General features: G+C 47.2%; 2 protein-coding genes across 2 annotated transcripts; both read right to left on the bottom strand.

Annotated features, from left to right (window-relative positions):
• Positions 1 to 11348: 11348 nt before the first annotated feature.
• Positions 11349 to 11898, bottom strand: LOC124675424 (mediator of RNA polymerase II transcription subunit 18-like). The gene is made up of 3 exons (XM_047211500.1): positions 11783 to 11898; positions 11653 to 11710; positions 11349 to 11572 (listed from the first exon to the last, which is right to left on the bottom strand). The coding sequence occupies exons 1-3, from the start codon at positions 11886 to 11888 to the stop codon at positions 11446 to 11448; spliced, it is 291 nt and encodes a 96-aa protein (XP_047067456.1). The 5' UTR covers positions 11889 to 11898; the 3' UTR covers positions 11349 to 11445.
• Positions 11899 to 12005: 107 nt separating this feature from the next.
• Positions 12006 to 14453, bottom strand: LOC124675423 (putative pentatricopeptide repeat-containing protein At3g25060, mitochondrial). The gene has a single exon (XM_047211499.1). The coding sequence runs from the start codon at positions 14451 to 14453 to the stop codon at positions 12420 to 12422; it is 2034 nt and encodes a 677-aa protein (XP_047067455.1). The 3' UTR covers positions 12006 to 12419.
• Positions 14454 to 17716: the final 3263 nt, after the last annotated feature.

The raw sequence follows: 17716 nt of genomic DNA, 5'->3' as shown, positions 1-17716 counted from the left end.
GAAGACGGTGGAGGAGGCGTTTGGTCCGGCAAGCTTGTGGAAGCTATGCTTGGCGTTGGAGCATGGCGAGCCACGCGTGGAGCGATGTAGCATTGGAGCATGTGGAGGTGGAGTGATCCGAAGGTCAAATCATTCGGGTGATTAATTTACGCGGCAAACAGAAGAGTGGAACTGGCAGACTTAAACATAATAGGCGGAACTTTCGGAACATACAATATCCCGTTGTATCCGAGAGTACAGTTTGAGTGAGCAGAAAATAATATTTCTAAGTTTAAAAAACTACCAAAAGAACACGCACATAGTGAATGGTCGTGTGCAAATTTAAAACTAGTAAATATGATTATTTGGCTATGTATTTTTTTTAAAAAATATTCGGGCTACATACTAACTTCCCAATTTTGCAGGCTAAGCATTTTTAAACTTGTGATTTGCAAATTTTCATTACTTGTTGCCCAACTTTGCACAGGTTACTTTCTATATAACTCTATTTTGGAGGTGGGAATTTTTCAGGTATGTATGAACCTAGCTCTAGATGACGATTCCTTTTTGTAGGGTAAAGAGGGTTTATTGATTATCCGAAGAGGGGATTACACTCTAGGCTTAACAGTTTCGAGATCATCGGAGGGCCTTCAAGAACCCACTCCGAGTCAACACCAGAACTCTTTGCCCGTTTTGCTAGTTCATCAGCTTCTTCCAATAGAGAATGCACTCCAGATAACCAAGCCAAAAACTGAAGTACGGAGTAGTTCCTAACTACATCCAGAATGCTACTGGAGAAAATGACACGTTCTTAGACACTTGATAGGATTTAGTGGTCCGGTGGATGGTGGTTTGCAGCTCTCCATTACGGCTGTACTTAAGGCCAAATATACTGATGTGGAGCAGCATGGTTGTACCGCGGCCGTCGCATGAAGACGAAACACACTCCACGAGACAGAACCTGGTGTTGCCCATGTACGTGAGGGTGGCGCATATGCTCTTTCGGTAGTCCATGCGGAACAGCTTCTCGTTGCCCATCTTCCAGTCGGGCTGCCCAGTGCTTGCGTCGCTGCCACTGCCTTCGCCGCCGCAGGACACGACTTGGCAAGAACAGACATACCCATCCTCATGAAGCCCCACCCACGCATCCAACTCGCCGTCAAAGTAGCCCTGGCCTTCAAAAGGCAACGCCCACTCGCCATGGCACTTCCACTCACAACGCTTGGTGTCAAAGGAGAAGGTATGGAAGCGTTTCTTGCCCGCGGTCATGAAGATGGTCTGTCCGTCCGGGTGCACGGCATATGAGGTGACCCTCTCCTTGCCGGAGAACGGCTGGGGTGAGGGCACGCTCTTCCAGGACCAGGCCCTGCTGGGGCTCGACGACATCCACTGAGAATTCTCGGTGCCCGCCGTGGACATCACCGCGAAGGCCTGTTCCTTCGTCTGGAAGTTATGCTTCAGCGCATACAGCTGCATGTCGGCGGTGGCCGCGAAGATGTGAACGCCGACGAGCATCGAGTCCGGGAGGCGAGGACCAATGGCCACTCCCTCTGTCTCCGTGTTGTAGACCATGGTTTCACCATATCTGCTGCACGAGATGAAGATGCTGCTGCCCAGAGCCGTGAAATCCATGTTGTAGCATGGCCCAGGCGCCACTAGCCGGAGCACGCAGGGCTCCAGCTCCAGGTCGCTGCTGGTTTCCAAGTTCTCAGCATCAATCTTGCGGATTGTGAAGCGGAAGCAATCCTCCTCATCATCAAGCACTAAGTACAGATGTTTCTGCTTGTGCGCTGGCCGCAATAATCTCTTTCCGGTGCGGCTGCAGTAGTCAGCTTCCTCGCCCTTCCGCCTCTTACTGTTAGACATCTCTCCTCCAACCTGTTCCTCCGAATTGGTCTTCTGATCCATCTCAATCCGTCAGCTTGAAGAATTCCCTTGATTTTTAGGTCGCCGTCGATCGATCTGCCAATGAAGTCATTATATAATAGCATTGGGCATAGCTATACATAGTGGTAGTCGGATTCCAAAACCGTCCAGGTTTGCAATTCATCGCCAGTTTGCCACATGGGTGACGACGTCATATGCCTCCGACGAATCGGAGCCGGGAGCGGTTGAATCAGGGAAAGGACGGTGGCACTTTGGCAGTTACATTTGACACCGGTTCCCTCTTCCCTGCCTCGCTTACCTTGCCCCCGGCCAGGAAAGAAACTAATCAAAGGTCGTTTCTATACTCTTTTTTTTTTGCCGAGGTTGATCGTTTCTATACTTCAAAGTTCAAACTCTCTATCAGACCAACAAGCACCGCAAACGGAGAGAAGGAAAGCTGTGAAGGGAGAGAGGGTGGCGCCACCATTGCCGTTGGCGTTTTCAATACAAGCACTCACCCTCAATTATGGTTTAGCAGCAAAATCTACAATCCCGAGGCAGGTACATTGGCATAAACCTCCTCTGAACAAATACAAAGCTAACATTGATGCATCATATTTCCCAAATGGTATGGGGGGCAGTGGCAGTAGAGATTCGTAATGACCATGGCGAGGTGATAGCGGGAGGAGCATGGCCTAAACTTAATCTTTTGGATGCCAAAACAGCTGAGGCTGAAGCACTTCGACATGGTCTACAACTGATAGAGAGTGCAGGCTATTCTCCGGTAATTATTGAATCACATTGTTTGGAACTGATTGAGGCTTGTAATGGTGCTGAGATCTGGGGTCCATACACAGCTATTCTTGCGGACTGCTTTCAAATTTCTCAGCGCCTGGGTATGATCAACTTTCAACATTGTCCAAGAGAAGGAAACAAGGTTGCACATAATCTTGTAAGGTTTGTTTTGAAGCAGATAGTATTATTTCGTGGGATGATGATCCACCTAGTCATGTTGTTTTAGATGCTCTAAATGATTTTGCTCTTCTGAGCAATGGTGTAATTGAATCGTGATGTTTACCAGCAAGTTTCAGACGCACTCTTTTCCTTACCAGTGTAGCTAAGGGGACTGGAAGGTTTTTAATGAGACAGCTTGCTAGCTTTAATATATATTTAAGTTTCAAAAAAAAGCACCGCAAACGGATAGATTGTGTATGTCCAAATAAGAGGCACAACGCCCAACCATCAATGGACCATCATAGGAGTCGATACAGTACCATGGTGATTTCATGTATCGAGTCTTTTTTTTTATTTTTGTATTCCTACCTTGGATGTTGAGCGGATGTGTACATCTTTGTTACGGAGAGACCGTGTGTAACACTTAAATCTTTTAAGTAATATAAACCTCCTTTTATTGGAGAAAAAACTGCAAACAAACTGCATCTCTGCAGATACATCCGTTTTGGAGCAAACCTAGCCCAAATTTGGAGTGGACTAGATGAACCATGCGCGTCTTACCACGCCGACTTCTGATCCTACGATTAGATTATTTGGCATAGTTTTAGATCTGATTCAGCCATCTGGTCCACCATTGGCAAGAAGTTTAAGCATATTGCACATTTATTGATTTATTGCAGTCGATAACATAGTATGCATTAGCATATTGTATCATTTGAATGCAGGAGACTATCTTTGACTTCACCGTACCTTAGAGTAAGTACAATAAAGTTTAGTCAGCTGGCTACAAGAATTAAAATAATATATTTGTGTTTAGTTGGAAGAGAGAGAAGAGGAGAGAGAATGTAAGTGGGCTCTTATGTAAGAGCTAGCTCTAGCACGTGCTCCTAGGCAAGGTGTGTGAATGAAAGGTAGACCATCAATTAAAAAGTAGTACATTCTTATTCCGAAGCGAGAAGTCGTCGTGGTTGACCTTCAACGTCATCGTCATCACTCTTCAGCGACTCCGACTTCACCGAAGAACCATCCACCAAGACCCCGCCGAAGCGGCACCGTGAAGCTCAAGCCGGCCACCGCCAAACAAGCGACTCCTCGTGAAGCAACAGGCAGCTCCGACTCTGATGACGAGCTTCGAAGAGGATAAGCGCAAGACATGCGCCGAGGAAGATCATCGCCAGAGGGCCACCCAGCAGGTCATCGTACGCTGCTCAAATGAAGAAACTCGACACACCATAGCAGCTCCGACTCCACCGCAAGCGAAACACAAGACGAAGAAGCTCGGACGCTCGCAGAAGCCAAGGTCTTGACGCTACCAAAACATCGCACACCACCGCCATCGTTGCCACACAAGCCACCACACGGACCTCACACATCACCGGCCACCCGCCGAGATGCCGTACAAGTCCAGCCTCAGGAAAGCACGCCGGGGAACAAAGTCTTCAAGACGACGCCCCCAAGAGGGAAGCGACGTGGATCGACGCCGTCGTCCGGCCCTCGCCACGGCCTAGGCTTTCACCCGAAGAACTAAGCTCCGGGAGCGGAGGAGGTCGAAGGCTCCATGAAGGCCCCCAAGAGGATAGCGACATCCGCAGCTGCCGCGCCATCAGCTTTCGCTCGGAGCAGCCGAACCTCCGCACTCCCACGTTGCCGAATGGAGATGAGGGAGACCCACAACGCCGCCGGCCTGCGAACCACTGGCACAAGCACCTCCCACGCGGTGACGACGCCACACCACGTAGGACCACCAACCTCACCGCCGGCAGGAGCCGACGCCCGCCGCAATGAGCAACCGACAACAACCGGCAGAACACCACCCGCAGAGGAAGAAGCAGGGGAGAGGGGCCGCCACCCCGCTCACCCTCGCCGGACAGCAGCCGTGAGCCGCCGTCGACGCCGCCACATCTGGGAGGAGCCGGAGCTCCGCCCGCCGCCGCGCTGCTTCGAACCACCGGGGGTGCAGATGGGGCGCCGAGCCAGGCCGCCGGCCGACGACCCGGAGCAAGCCCGGGCAGGCCCGTAGGAGCCCATCTGGGCCCAGAGACGCGCCGCCAAGCCCCACCGCGCCCCGCTGCACCACCTCCGGCCCCGACCTCGACCTGGCCGCGGACCACCGGCCTCCCGCAGCCCCGCCGGCCCACCGCGCCGGCCGCACATCGCCGCGCCCGGGCGAGCTCCTCCTCGCCAGGGGACGCGGGAGGGGGAGAGAAAGCCCCGCCGCCACCTTCCCCGGGGGCGCGCGCGGCTTTGCCGGGCCCCCTCCGGCGGCGGCGAAGCGAGGGAGAGGGGAGGAGGGGCGAGAGGCGGCGGCGGCAGGGTTCCCCCCCGTCGCCAGAGGAGGGCGACGCGGGGGGAGAGACGATCCCGCGGCAGCTGTTAGTAATGTGTTTGTGATGTGTTTTGTACATGTAGCTCTTGCTGGTGGGTGCCCGTATCTTTGGTTTTTGTGTTTTAGTTACTTCCTGGATGTGGGTGTTGACTTTGGCCCATCCAAAATTTAAGTTACGCTTTTTTGAAATTGTGATAACCTAATGCTTAAGGATTTTCTTCGTTTACGGAGGTAATCACAGAGTATATACAAAAGTGATTACATAGCGGGTTCTTCTGCAATAGATACACACTTTGCGTGTGGTCCCATTGACTTGGAGAAGCGGCTTTAATCCTTTTTAAGTATTAAAATACATTGCCAGTGCACTAAAATCTAACGAATGGCTTTGGAATGCTCTTCAATCAACTCATCATAGTATATGAATACCATTTAACCCAAAACGAATTGGAATTGCATCCAAAACTTGTCCAACATACGTATTGCCTGGTAAAGAAAATGCAGGTATGAAACAACTTTTGGTAATTAGGCACAAAACATTTAACTGCCAAAATGTATCGAGTAACTTTAGTACAATAGCAGTGGTTTGAGCTCCTCATGATAGGCGAGATAAAGCACTCATATTTACCAATTTGCATATCACGTAAGTGATGTTTTGTGAAAGAGAAGTGATAATCCAACAAAAAGAACATGCATAGGTGACCTACATAAGTCCATAAAACAAATTGTTGTTGTTATAAAACAAAGTAGCAAGTTGCATGGGAAAGCAAAAAAATATGTATTTGGAATCAGTCGGAGGGGGCTACAAAAGGCTACAGTGGTCTAGCTTAAAATTAAACAGACTAATTTAATAGGCAGCAAACTGGTTCAAGTGTGTTGTTAGCAAAACTAACCAATGATGTAAGTTAAAACGAAAATAAAGATGTGGAGTGTAATATATTGCTTAAAAGGTGCACACCACATTTAAATAGAATTTCACTGGCATGGCAAGTAACAGTGTTGGTAACTTGGATCAAGCACCCGGAACCTTGACACCAGATCTTAGTGCTCATATTCATGGGCCTGTCCAAAATACTGAGGAACACATCATCACAAAGATTAACCAGAAATATATGCACCTATTAATTCGGTACTTCACATGCCTAGGTTGCAATTAAAGAATACCTTTTCCTTTGTGCATTCTTCAGTTAACAAAATGAAAATAGTTTCAACTTAATATACTACTAAGTAAGAGGTTACTTAACAAATGATCTACAAAGTATTACATAGTTGCAATGGTTAGGTCGTCATATATAGCCAAGAACAGGGATCGATGCTACTGTATGTTGATTTCTACATGATCCATAGTAGGACACACAATTTACCGTTATTCTTACAAATAAAAACGCGGAAGAAACCCACTAAATACTACCTATGTTGATTTCTACATGATCCATGTGTCGGATTAAGCAAAGACTTATGCGTAATGTCCTCAGTTCAACTTTCCTACTATGTGGAGCTGAAAGCTACCCTTTCAAACGACGAACCTTAAATATATTTGAAGCTTTCACCCTCTACAACTTCACAGTACAACTCATGAGTACCATATGAGCAAGAGCTTTTCATATATCCAGCGAGTCAAAGGTAGATAATGTGCACATTCGTTATTATCACCATGTTGTTAGAAGTTTTAACTTTTCTTGTATTCTATTACCCTCACCCTTGATGGTAATTTTCTTATCAAAGAAAGGGTTCATTTCCTCTTGAGTTGCACTTTAAAAAAATATATTGAAGAATAACTTGGTAGTCTTCCTATTTAATATTCTCAGAAACATCTGGCTCTGAACCTAGGTGTTCTTTCGTTTGAAGTAACAATATTTGCTAGTGTAGCTGGAGTACCCTACATTCTATTGCGAGAAGCTACATATTTAGTCACTGAGGTAGCGCGGACCACATGTGGAGGCATCTAAAAATCATACATAGTCACTCGGAAGAACATATATAACTCATTTTAGTTCAATCAAACAAGCATAAAGATTGATATTGCACAATTGCACTTATATCCATGTGTCTGAACTTCTAAGAGTGACTGCAAAAAAAAAAAAAAAAAAAAAAAAAAGATGTCACCTCTCCTATGCTAGAGTTCTTAATTTCATTTGTGTATATTGAATCTAACATGGATGAATGCATTATAAGTTTTGTGCAAAAAAAAACATCACTGTACCTGTTGTTGGCAAGTAAAAAAAAAAGGGCAGGTACATACTGATATGGCATTATCAAAATCTGTCTAAACTGGCCTAAATAAGTTTTATGGAGTAAACTTATGAAGGTACCAGCAAGTAGATACCTGTCTTGAAGCTTATTTACTTTTCTTTTCTAGAGACAAAAACTTGCTAACATAAACAGATAGATAACAATTCTCATACGCTTGAGAGGTTATTCAACGAAGACTAAAACTAATAGTTCTGCCGGTCCAGAAGAGGCAAGATAACATCTAGCATTACTTAGTACTGGTCATATAACCACTTGCCAACACGGTCTGAATCTGAGCATCAAAACAAAGAAATACCAACACTAAATCAGTAACAAACATCCTCTCAGCTGCCCAGAACATAGTAGATGCAATATCCCTCATCTGACGAACTGCAGATGTGTGGATTGAAAGAACATTTAGAGCTACATGGTACAAATCAGAGGAAGGTACACCTGATCGAAAAATATATTCAGCTAGCATCTAATGTCACTCCGAATGGTGCCATTGGATCCATAGGATACAAATATTCACCAGTGCGTAGAAGAAGACAACCATCTGATCCCTGTTCGCTAGAGATAATTTTTAAGATGAGCTGGTTCGTAAAAGTTAAAATAATATGCTAAACTATGATCCCATGTGGCACATCCGCTTTATTGATAGTATCGTTTAACTTCTGGATGGTTGTGTCAAAATCTAGTATGTTGTCCATCCACTTGATCACTGTACCTGATTTTATTTTGCTTCAACTATAAATTTCCTAGGTTCCCATTGTTTCTTCTGTTCTAGGCTAACCAAATTTATGCGTCACAAAATTCTTCTTGTATCGGACTTGAAGGCTGTATTGGTCATCAGAGTAAATCTATGGTCTGCAGGTAAGTAATTTTTTTAGATTGGTTAACCTCAATGTTGGATAATCTCCCTGGAAGAAAAAAATTATCTATCAGAACTTCATGGACAAATTAATAGCAACAATGTATAGATGCCTTTCACTAATATTATTTTCATTAGACCAAGAAAAATACTTTTACTTATGACAACCCTAAATAAAAAATTATTGCGCACTCTACGACTTATGAAAGGAGGTAACATCTTCTAAAGAAATTGGTGAAGAAAAAAATATCAAAAGGTAAGAGAAAGAAACTGGGCCTTGGTCCCACGAAAGCAAGTAAAAGATAGAAGGACAAAAGGCCAACATACCCGTACATCGAAGCCCACCAGCGTGCTCCGCCCGCACAAGTTCTGAGGCCGCCCAACCGCTCAACAAGATGTCGATGACACCCCAGCGGTGCACGCAGCCACCACCTGCCACGCTGCTCGCCAATTCGACCCACTGACCAATCTCACAGAAGAAAGAAAATTCATAAAATGTTTCATTACACCGACACACAGGATCTAGCTACTCCTGAACTACAGAAATTTTGAACTGAAGCTTCTAATATTGAAAGAACGAAAATATAATAATAATGTACATAACTGCTAAATAATTCCGATGATGCACATGAAGACATGTACAGTTAAATTCAGAATTCAGTTAATTCAGAAGTTAATTGGTAAGTTTCTACTAAAGGTTCAAAACTTTGATGATTCAAACATTAGAAAAAACTTGGAAGAAACTAAAGAGTGCTTACATTGCCACAAACCAAACTAACTGCAGAATGTTTTTTGAGATATTGCGGCCATAGGAATATGAAGTTTACCACATCTATTGTTGCACAAGTAGCACATATTCAAATATAAAAGCCTGTATCAGCAATTAAGTACTTCCACAAGGACTATGAACCCCAACATGTGGTGCAGCTCTAATTTTCATTCAGTATCAAGGCGAAAGGCACTTCCCTTTAATATCTTGAACATCAGTAGACATTCAGCGAAATGGATAGAGAATTAGTATATATAAGAGTCGGAAAACTGAACATAATTTCCAACAAAAGAATCTCCTTTGGAAAAAAGCAAGTTACTTACAAAGCAAAAAACATAGGCAAGCATAGTCAAAGAAAGAGAACACAATCCTTAAAACACCAACAACCATGCAGCTTCACCAGGCGGTGATACAAATGAGAGCAGCAGCATGAACGGATCACAAGTAGATTTCAGACATCAACGGAGCAGCAGCAGGAACGATGTAGAAATACATTTCAGACATCCATGATGCACACAAGAAACAAAGCAGATCGGCAACTGTCAATAAAAAATAGGAACAGGAATAGCCACCATGCCTTCCGTTGGATCCCACCGCCCCCCTTGACCCCTCAGCCCCCCAGCTGCTCACCACGGTGGAGATGCCACCCGCAGCGCCGCATGAAGCCACCAGTCGCCAGATTACCTGACAACCAAATAGATGCGGCGAAGTTCACCGATGATGCTGTCGTCGATTCACCCCACTGAGACCGCCCACCTCTGACCTCTCGCCTAGCCACCAGGGCCGCCCGGCACAAATCATGCCTCAGTTGGCCAAATCTGCGGCTGCCGCCGCCGCTCGCCGTAGACCGCCGGCCGCTATCGGCGACCAGTTGGGGACGAAGACGGTGAGACGCGGGATCGAGTGCCTGCGGATAAGAGGACTACAATGGAGCAACGAATCAGGAATTCTCTTCAGTCTTTGTACATCGGCTGATTGGCCCGCTTGACCCAGGAACCGCCTAGCGCCCAGCCCACGAACCGTCATGCCAACTGGGCCCGGCGAAAGCGACCTGCCGATCGACCAGGAGGGCTGCCAACCCTGGGAGCTTAGAGCTCTTTAGAGATTTGCGGTCGAGCAGCACTCCCGTGGCCTGCAAGTGAATGGAACAAAAGCCATTACTTGATTTTTTTTGGATGGCTACATGTTTCCATTTTACATAATAAACCTAATTAGACTAAATTAAGCTACATAAGGGCTTGTCCAGTGTAGACGTAGCTGGCTTGGCCATCACTGCCTTGGCGCTCGCTGGCCGCCGGGCCGTCGACCTTGCCACCGGAGCTTCCTTTGTCCCCGTCACACATTGGCTGCCACGGGCGCATGGCTTCGTGGCGCGGCGCATCGTCTCGTGGGTTGCCTGCCTCCTCATGGTCAAGAGGTAGGTCATGCACTGCCGCTGATCCGCCTCCACCTATGCCACCGCGTGAGCGGTCGCCTACAGCGCATCGCGTGAGCGGCCGCTGCTGTGCCGCCACATGAGAGGCAATGATCGCCGCCGCTTCCGCATCGGCGGACGCCTCGATCTTACCGTCCCTCATCGCCTGCCGCACCACGGATGCATCATCCTGAAGCCACTCTGACGCAACCTGCACAACAACAAAGGTTGCTTCCCTATAGGCCGCATTTTCCGCCTCCAACACGGCGTGGAGGGCGGCCTGCTGGCATGTGGCCTCGGCCGATGAACGCTCGGCGATCTCTTTGGCCGCTCAGTGGGAGCACAACTCTGCCCAAGTGCGTCACTCTCGCGCCATGAACTGGCGGTCGCGCTCCTCCAAGGCCGTCGTCTAGCAAGACAGCTCGAGGAGGCAGGAGTCAATGGATCGTCCGAGGCTTCCAGGGCTTGGTGCCGTACGCTCTGGAAGGACTCGAGTAGGACTTGCTGCTCCACAGAGGTTGGCCTAGATTGTCCTCGCCGTCGGTGTCGTCGCCCCAATCATCACTGCTCGCCGTGGGGCTCGGAGGGTACCTCTCCCTCGCGGCCTCGCTAATCTGGGTCCAAGTGTTGGGTGGAGTGCACGCAGACATGGCTAGGGTTCTGTGGTCTAGCCGAGGTCCCGGCGTCACCAATTTTATAGGCACGACGGCCTGCGCGGGGAAAAGTGCGGCCAGGCGGGAGAAAGCGGCAACCAAATGGGGCGCAGGTGGGAAATGCAAATTTATAAGCCGGGGGGTGCTTACGGTGCTAGATATTCACAGAACGAAGTGACAGCTGAAACGACATCATTGTAATTGTTGGCAGCGCAGGGAGGAGGGAGCTGTGATTTCCACTGGCTGTATTTCAGGAGTGGCCTGCACAGCTTCGTGGCGCGTGGAGTTTTGGCATCTTGTTGGAGGAAGTGACGGTCACGGTGAACTGGGACCTCGCTAGAATCAAAACGAGAAGCCCACCTTCGGAAGCTCATGATCTAACTTCTAACCTGTCGTGTAGATGTAGCGCAAGACATTGCTGCTGGCTTTGCTTTCCACAACGGTACGCACGACAATTGAGATTTGCTCTGCAGCAGCACCTATCATAGAACCACCAACATGTCTTATGGTCCTACATAGGAGTATGAAATTTACCAGTTACAGATTGGTATAACAAATTATGAAGAATTGCAGCTGAACACAATCAGTTACCAGTATGGTGTGGGCTGAGCTAAGTCACACAATACACAAACCTCCGATGGGAGAACTCCTGTATGATTGTAAGAGGTCAGTAGATCTAACAGTTGCTTATGACCCCAAGAGCAGAAACATAAAAACTAACCCAGGTTTGGTCTACTTTCAAGACAGAGCTCATGCACCCTAACACATTCTTCTTGGACACCAGAGAGGCCCCGGAGAAGAACCTCCGGAGCTTCCACATGCTGCATATAACGAAAGAAGAACATATATTAGAGTAATGGCATTGAAATAAAAACTGAATGATCTCTAAATGAATATTGAGATGAATCAAATAACAACATATAGTCAAGTGATTCCTCCAACCGTACAGAAATATGTTATGTTATATCATAAGTAGTGCTCTCACAAAACAATATGGTTGACCTATCAAATATGGTTCACATATGGTGGTCAGCATGATCTAACATCAATTTTGTGACAGTCTGCTTAAAAGTGTAGTGTTGTTTCATTCTGATAGAGCAAACACCAAGTGACTAGTGGCTACAATGATAACGTTCCGATGCCACCTCATGCTTATAGAAGAAATACCAAAGTTAAGTGTCCCCTTAAGAACAGACTAAGGAGAGCCGCTGCTTTCTACAGTATCAAATCAGCTGAGGTTGCTGGGGTTCAAATCAGTGTGTTTGCACAAGAAATCTGGAACTGGTACTCTGTGACTGTGCTATGCACCTATGCTGGAGAGAGGTGGACAGAGGACAGCTTGTCTTGTCTAACACCCTTCACCAGTAATCACCGCAGGAGCATGCTCCGTCTTTGAAATGGTGGAAGCGTTTCGCGTCCCGCACCACGATCTCTCTGTCAGCAATCTTCGAGATGTACTTGATGGCGTCGTGACAGTCGCCACAGACCCTGAGGTTCTTTATGACGACGAGCCTCGTTCCTGGGGTTGTGTTCAGCAGTCCAAAGGCGATCGCCAGCCTCTCGCTGTGGCGGCTGAGGAGCTGCTCCTTGACACCTTCCTCGAGGTCATGGTACACAAACTCTGTCTTGGGGATGTAGCCGATCTTCCTCATCTCGGAGTCAAGCTTCGAGACCATCTGTAGAATCTCTTTGTGCTGAGGATGGCTCTGATCTTCCATGACGAACGTATGCACCGCCCCGTGGAACTCTATCGAGCTGCACCCAGGCACCTTCCTGCTGCCATGGTCCTTCATTAGCTTGCGCACTTCCCTGACCTTCTCCCAGTTCTTGGCAGCGGCATACAGATTTGAGACCAAGGCAAGGACGCCAACATCGTCAGGTTGCAGTTCAAGGATCTTTTCTGCCGTGCTCTCTCCAAGCTCCAGCTTCTTGTTATTCAGACAGCCCGAAAGTAGAGCGACCAAAATTGCGATGGTTGGTTCAGTGCACATCGATGCCAGCAGGTCATTGGCCTCTTCAACAAGGCCAGAACGGGCTAAAAGATCCACTATACACACCAGGTGCTTCTCCGCAGGGTCGATTCCATGCTCATGAACCATGCAATCGAACCAGAACTTGCCTTCCTCGACGAGACCGGAGTGGCTGAGAGCCGACAAAAGAGACGCAAACGTGGCATGATCAGGTCTCACCTCGGTTTTCTTCATTTCATGGAACAAAGACAGGGCATCATGGCCTCGTCCATGAGCACCGCAGCACGCAATCATCACATTCCACAAAATCAAGTCTCTCGAGCTAACCCTGTTGAAAAGCATTTGTGCGCTTGCCAGGGAGCCACATTTCGAGTACATGTCGATGACTGCTGTAACCGCCATACAGTCGAGCTCGAGCCTCCTCAAGATGAAACCATGTATTGACTTCCCTAGCTTGAAGAATCCAAGATCGGAGCAAGCTAGCAGAGCGCTGACAAGCGACCATGAATTAGGCTGGAGACCGGAGGCCTGCATCTCTCTGAACAAACCAAGCGCCTCGTCCGCACGCCCGCTCTGCGCAAACTGCGAGATGAGCGCGTTCCACGACACAATGTTCCTGGACGTGGTAAGCTCGAACAGCCGGCGCGCCTGATCAAACAGCCCATTCTTCGCGTACATGTCGACGAGGCTTGTTGAGATGACGACGTCCATCCGCATACCATGCCGTAACAGGTACCCATGAGCCGAGGCCCCCATGCGGACATCCCCGGTCGCCGCGCACGCCTTTATAACCCCGACCATGACAACCTCGTCTGCATTCAGACCGCCGTCCCTCATCCTCCTGTATATCTCAATCGCCTCCACCGGCTGGCCAGCGTTCGCGAACCCGGTGACCATGGTGCTCCAGGTGACGCGGTCCCTCTTCGGCATTCGGTCGAACACCTTGACGGCGTCGCCCATGGCGCCCCATTTCGCGTAGAGGTTGAGCAGCGACGAGCAGACGAAGACGTCGTTTCTGTACCCGGACTGGGACGCGAGGGCCCTGACGACCTCCCCGGTGGCGAGGTCGCCGAGGCGCGCGCAGGCGGAGAGCGCGAGCGTGAAGGTGGTGCTGTCGGGGCGCACGGCGGGCGGGAGAGCGCGGAAGACGCGGAGCGCCGCGTCCGGGGAACCCCCGCGGGAATGCGCGGCGAGGAGGGCGTTCCAGGCGGCGATGGAGGAGGGGGAGGTGGGTGCGCCGGCGAGCGTGGACTCGGCGGCGGCGAGGTCGCCGGCGCGGGCGTACGCGGTGGCGAGGCTGGGGGAGAGGAGGTGGTGGGCGGAGGAGACGAGGAGGAGGGCGTGGATGCGGGCGAGGGTCCGGAGCGCGGGGCAAGATGTGAGGAGGCGGCGGAGGTCGGCGAGGAAGATGGGTAGGTTCATAGGCATAGTAGCACATTAGCATCGATAGAGTGGGGTTGAACAAAAATAACCTTTTTTTTATAAGAACATCATTAAATGACCTTCCGCTAAAACTATTTCACGCATCTAACACTTTGCCTTTCGTAAGGGCGCTACACATCCTGTCATACGTGGCGCCTCGAGCTTACCAGCCGACAATGTGTGACGGCGCTCCCACAGACGCCACATAGACATATGTGGCGCCCTTGCAAAGACGCCACACAAAAAGGTTAGAGGCCGTGAAATAGTTTAGCTGAAGGGTTATTTTATGATTTTTTTTACACAAAATGTTATTCTTGTGTAAATCGCCCTAAATCTCAGGAGTATTGCAGCATTTTCTACTGTTGGATTAAACCTGCAGAAAACAGCTCAAGCAATGCATCGCGTCTATTTGCCAGTTGACTAATTTTCCATCCGTCTAGTTTTTCTTTCAATTGTAAGGAACACATGTCATGGTGGAAAATCACCCAAACCCATAGAAAAGACAATTACTGAGCTTTATAGGTGGGCTAATTACCTATAACTAGCAACAAGCAAACGAATTGAAAACATAATAAATCATAATATTGTGTAGTACTCTGTTCCATACCTCACCGGAATGTATGCCACCTTGCACCACCGTTCCATACCTCCCTAAGCTCCTTCGACCACGTCACAAGTTATGCATTTTCGTTCGCCTTCTCCTAGCAGAAGGAATCGATGCGGGGTGCAATGAATCATCGTCGTCCACTTCTTCCCCGGCTCCGGCGTTGTGTCCATCAATTGTTTTGTCGCCTCCGTTCCTCCTATGTCGTCTACGAACACACATCTTGACCAAAGCGAGCTTCTTGTCCTATTGGCATAGACGGAGCCAAATGAGGACATGGGTGTATAAATATACACCCATTATTTTGACAAAAATCTTATATACACCCAGTTATGCGCAGTATGCGTAAACATTTTCATGAAAAACTTGAGTTAAATTGTCAGTTTAATGAACTTTGCGCACCCATTATCTAGATACTAGATCAGCAAATGCCTATTTGACAGTTCGGTTGGTCTCACGTGCTTTCTAGGGTGCTTCCATTGTTTACCTCTATGCTCCCCCGCTTCAGTGTTCATCAATATCACGCTCGGTGACCATATGATCAGTGCAGCAGCCTGTTAGGTTCCACACAACGCCATGGAGGACGTAGCAGGGGACATGCTCGGCGGCGGTTGAGGAGGAGGGTTGAACGTGCCCTCCATCGACCATGATGCGTTGACGTGAAGGAGGTCTAGGCAGCCATACTCGGCGGCGGGGACGGGTCCACCATGGCATGGTGATGGAGAGCAGAGCCAGCCGCGGCGGCACTGAAGAGGCTAGGCGGGAACGAGTCGGCCATGAAGCTTGATATTTTTTTAGATAATTTAGATCTTTAATAGTTGTGTTGGCATGTGGGACCCCGGTGTATCTCAGGATATTGATGGTAAATGATTGGAATAAAAGGGAATTAGACCTATTTAGTCTCAATTTTTTCCTTATGACTCTAATTCCAAAAGAGGTTGATGTTGTAATTATACATAAGTTCAAGCCTATTGCAGTTACTAGTTGTAGCTTTAAAATCTTTTCCAAGTGTGCTACAAATAGACTGGGTGTAGTGAATGAAAAGCTTATTTCACCAAACCATACAACCTTTATTAAAGGTAGATACATTTTGAAAAGTGTTGTTTGTGCTCATGAAATTATTCATGATGTTGTGTAAAATGGACAGTCTGGTTTCATCTTTAAACTGGATTATGATAAAGCATATGATAGGGTGGATAGAGAGTTCCTGCTTCAAATGATGGAAAAGAAGGGCTTTAGTCCGAAGTGGATGTCTATTGTTAGAAGCTTATTACAAAATGGTTCTATGGGGGTTAGGTTAAATGATGAAAATAGTGATTTTTCCTAACCAGACAGGGTTACCCCATCTCTCCCATCTTATTTAACTTTATAGCGGATGTGTTTACTAAAATGCCGACGAAAGCTCCTGCAGATTCCTAGGTTAATGCAAACTATGAATAATTTTGGGATCATTAGTATGGAGTGTGCTGATGACATCCTTCTTTTCTTGGAAAATAATATTAATTCTGCAATCAATTTGTAATGGATACTATCCTGCTTTGAACAAATCCATGGTATGCGCATAAACTTCCATAAATGTGATCTGGTTCCCATAAATATTGGGGGTGGAAATGATGTTTGCACGAACGTTGAGCTGCAAGTTGGGGAAGTTTCCTATGCAATACTTACGAGTGCCTTTGCATCATAGTAAGCTAAGAAAACAAGACTAACCATGCTGCCAAATTGGAGCTGGTTAGAAGTGTTTTAGCTAGTATTCCTTTTATATATGCCAAGTGTTATTAAATTCCCTAAATTGGTTAGTTCTCTGATTAACTTCCAAATGGTGCGTTGCTTATGGGATGATTATGAGTTTCATCACAAATACCATCTGGCTAATTGGGGCCTAGTCACCTGGAAGAAGGTGTATGGGGGATTGGCATTCCTGATTTAGCTGAAATGAATCTTTGCCTACTAGCTTGTTAGCTGAAAATATACAATTTGGATGAGATTAAAATTTGGAAACAAATTATAGAATATAACTATAGGGTGAATAGCCCTAATATTTTTTTTCTTGCTCTGCCACTGGTGCTCCATTTTGGAAAGGTGTGCTATGGGCTACCAAAGCAACCAAAATGGGTTATCAATGAAAAGTGTCAAATGGTAGGAAAGTAAAATTCTGGAAGAACCACTGGTTTGGTACTTGTAATTTGGCCATCCAGTATTGGGATATATATTACCTGGCGAATGAACAAAATCAAACCATTGTTGAACTCTGGGATGGAGAGATTTTGGAAGTAACCTTTAGGACATGTTTTGATTGTAGACTAATGCTCCACTGGTATGAGATTTTGCAATTTGCACAAACCATTCGTCTTATTGAGGAAAATGATGGCCCCATCTGAATGTGGGAGGCTAATAGGGTTTAAAGTGTAAAATCCATGCATGCTATTGTCAATTTTAGATGAATTTTACCCGTTGATGTATGATGACCCACAAGTATAGGGGGTGTATCGTAGTATCTTCGATAAGTAAGAATGTCGATCCCAACGAGGAGCAGAAGGTGTTGACAAGCAGTTTCGATGAAGGATTCACTGTAAATGCTCACGAGACAAGTATTCGTGGGGTTTTGATGTAACGGTTGAATAAAGTACGAGTATGTAAAGTGCGAGAGTAACAATTG

Source organism: Lolium rigidum, chromosome 7, assembly GCF_022539505.1.
Source record: "Lolium rigidum isolate FL_2022 chromosome 7, APGP_CSIRO_Lrig_0.1, whole genome shotgun sequence".
Lineage (NCBI taxonomy): Eukaryota > Viridiplantae > Streptophyta > Magnoliopsida > Poales > Poaceae > Lolium > Lolium rigidum.
The sequence above is the reverse complement of the archived record's forward strand: the minus strand, read 5'-3'. Positions and strand labels throughout refer to the sequence as shown.

What these genes read in the sequence shown, in the direction of transcription:
- LOC124675424 (XM_047211500.1), bottom strand. Translation starts at nt 11,888, where the DNA reads ATGCAGCATGTGGAAGCTCCGGAGGTTCTTCTCCGGGGCCTCTCTGGT. An exon ending in TGAAAGTAGACCAAACCTGG is followed by an intron (nt 11,711 to 11,782) that starts GTTAGTTTTTAT and finishes ACAATCATACAG; the next exon opens with GAGTTCTCCCATCGGAGGTT. An exon ending in GCTCAGCCCACACCATACTG is followed by an intron (nt 11,573 to 11,652) that starts GTAACTGATTGT and finishes ACTCCTATGTAG; the next exon opens with GACCATAAGACATGTTGGTG.
- LOC124675423 (XM_047211499.1), bottom strand. Translation starts at nt 14,453, where the DNA reads ATGAACCTACCCATCTTCCTCGCCGACCTCCGCCGCCTCCTCACATCT.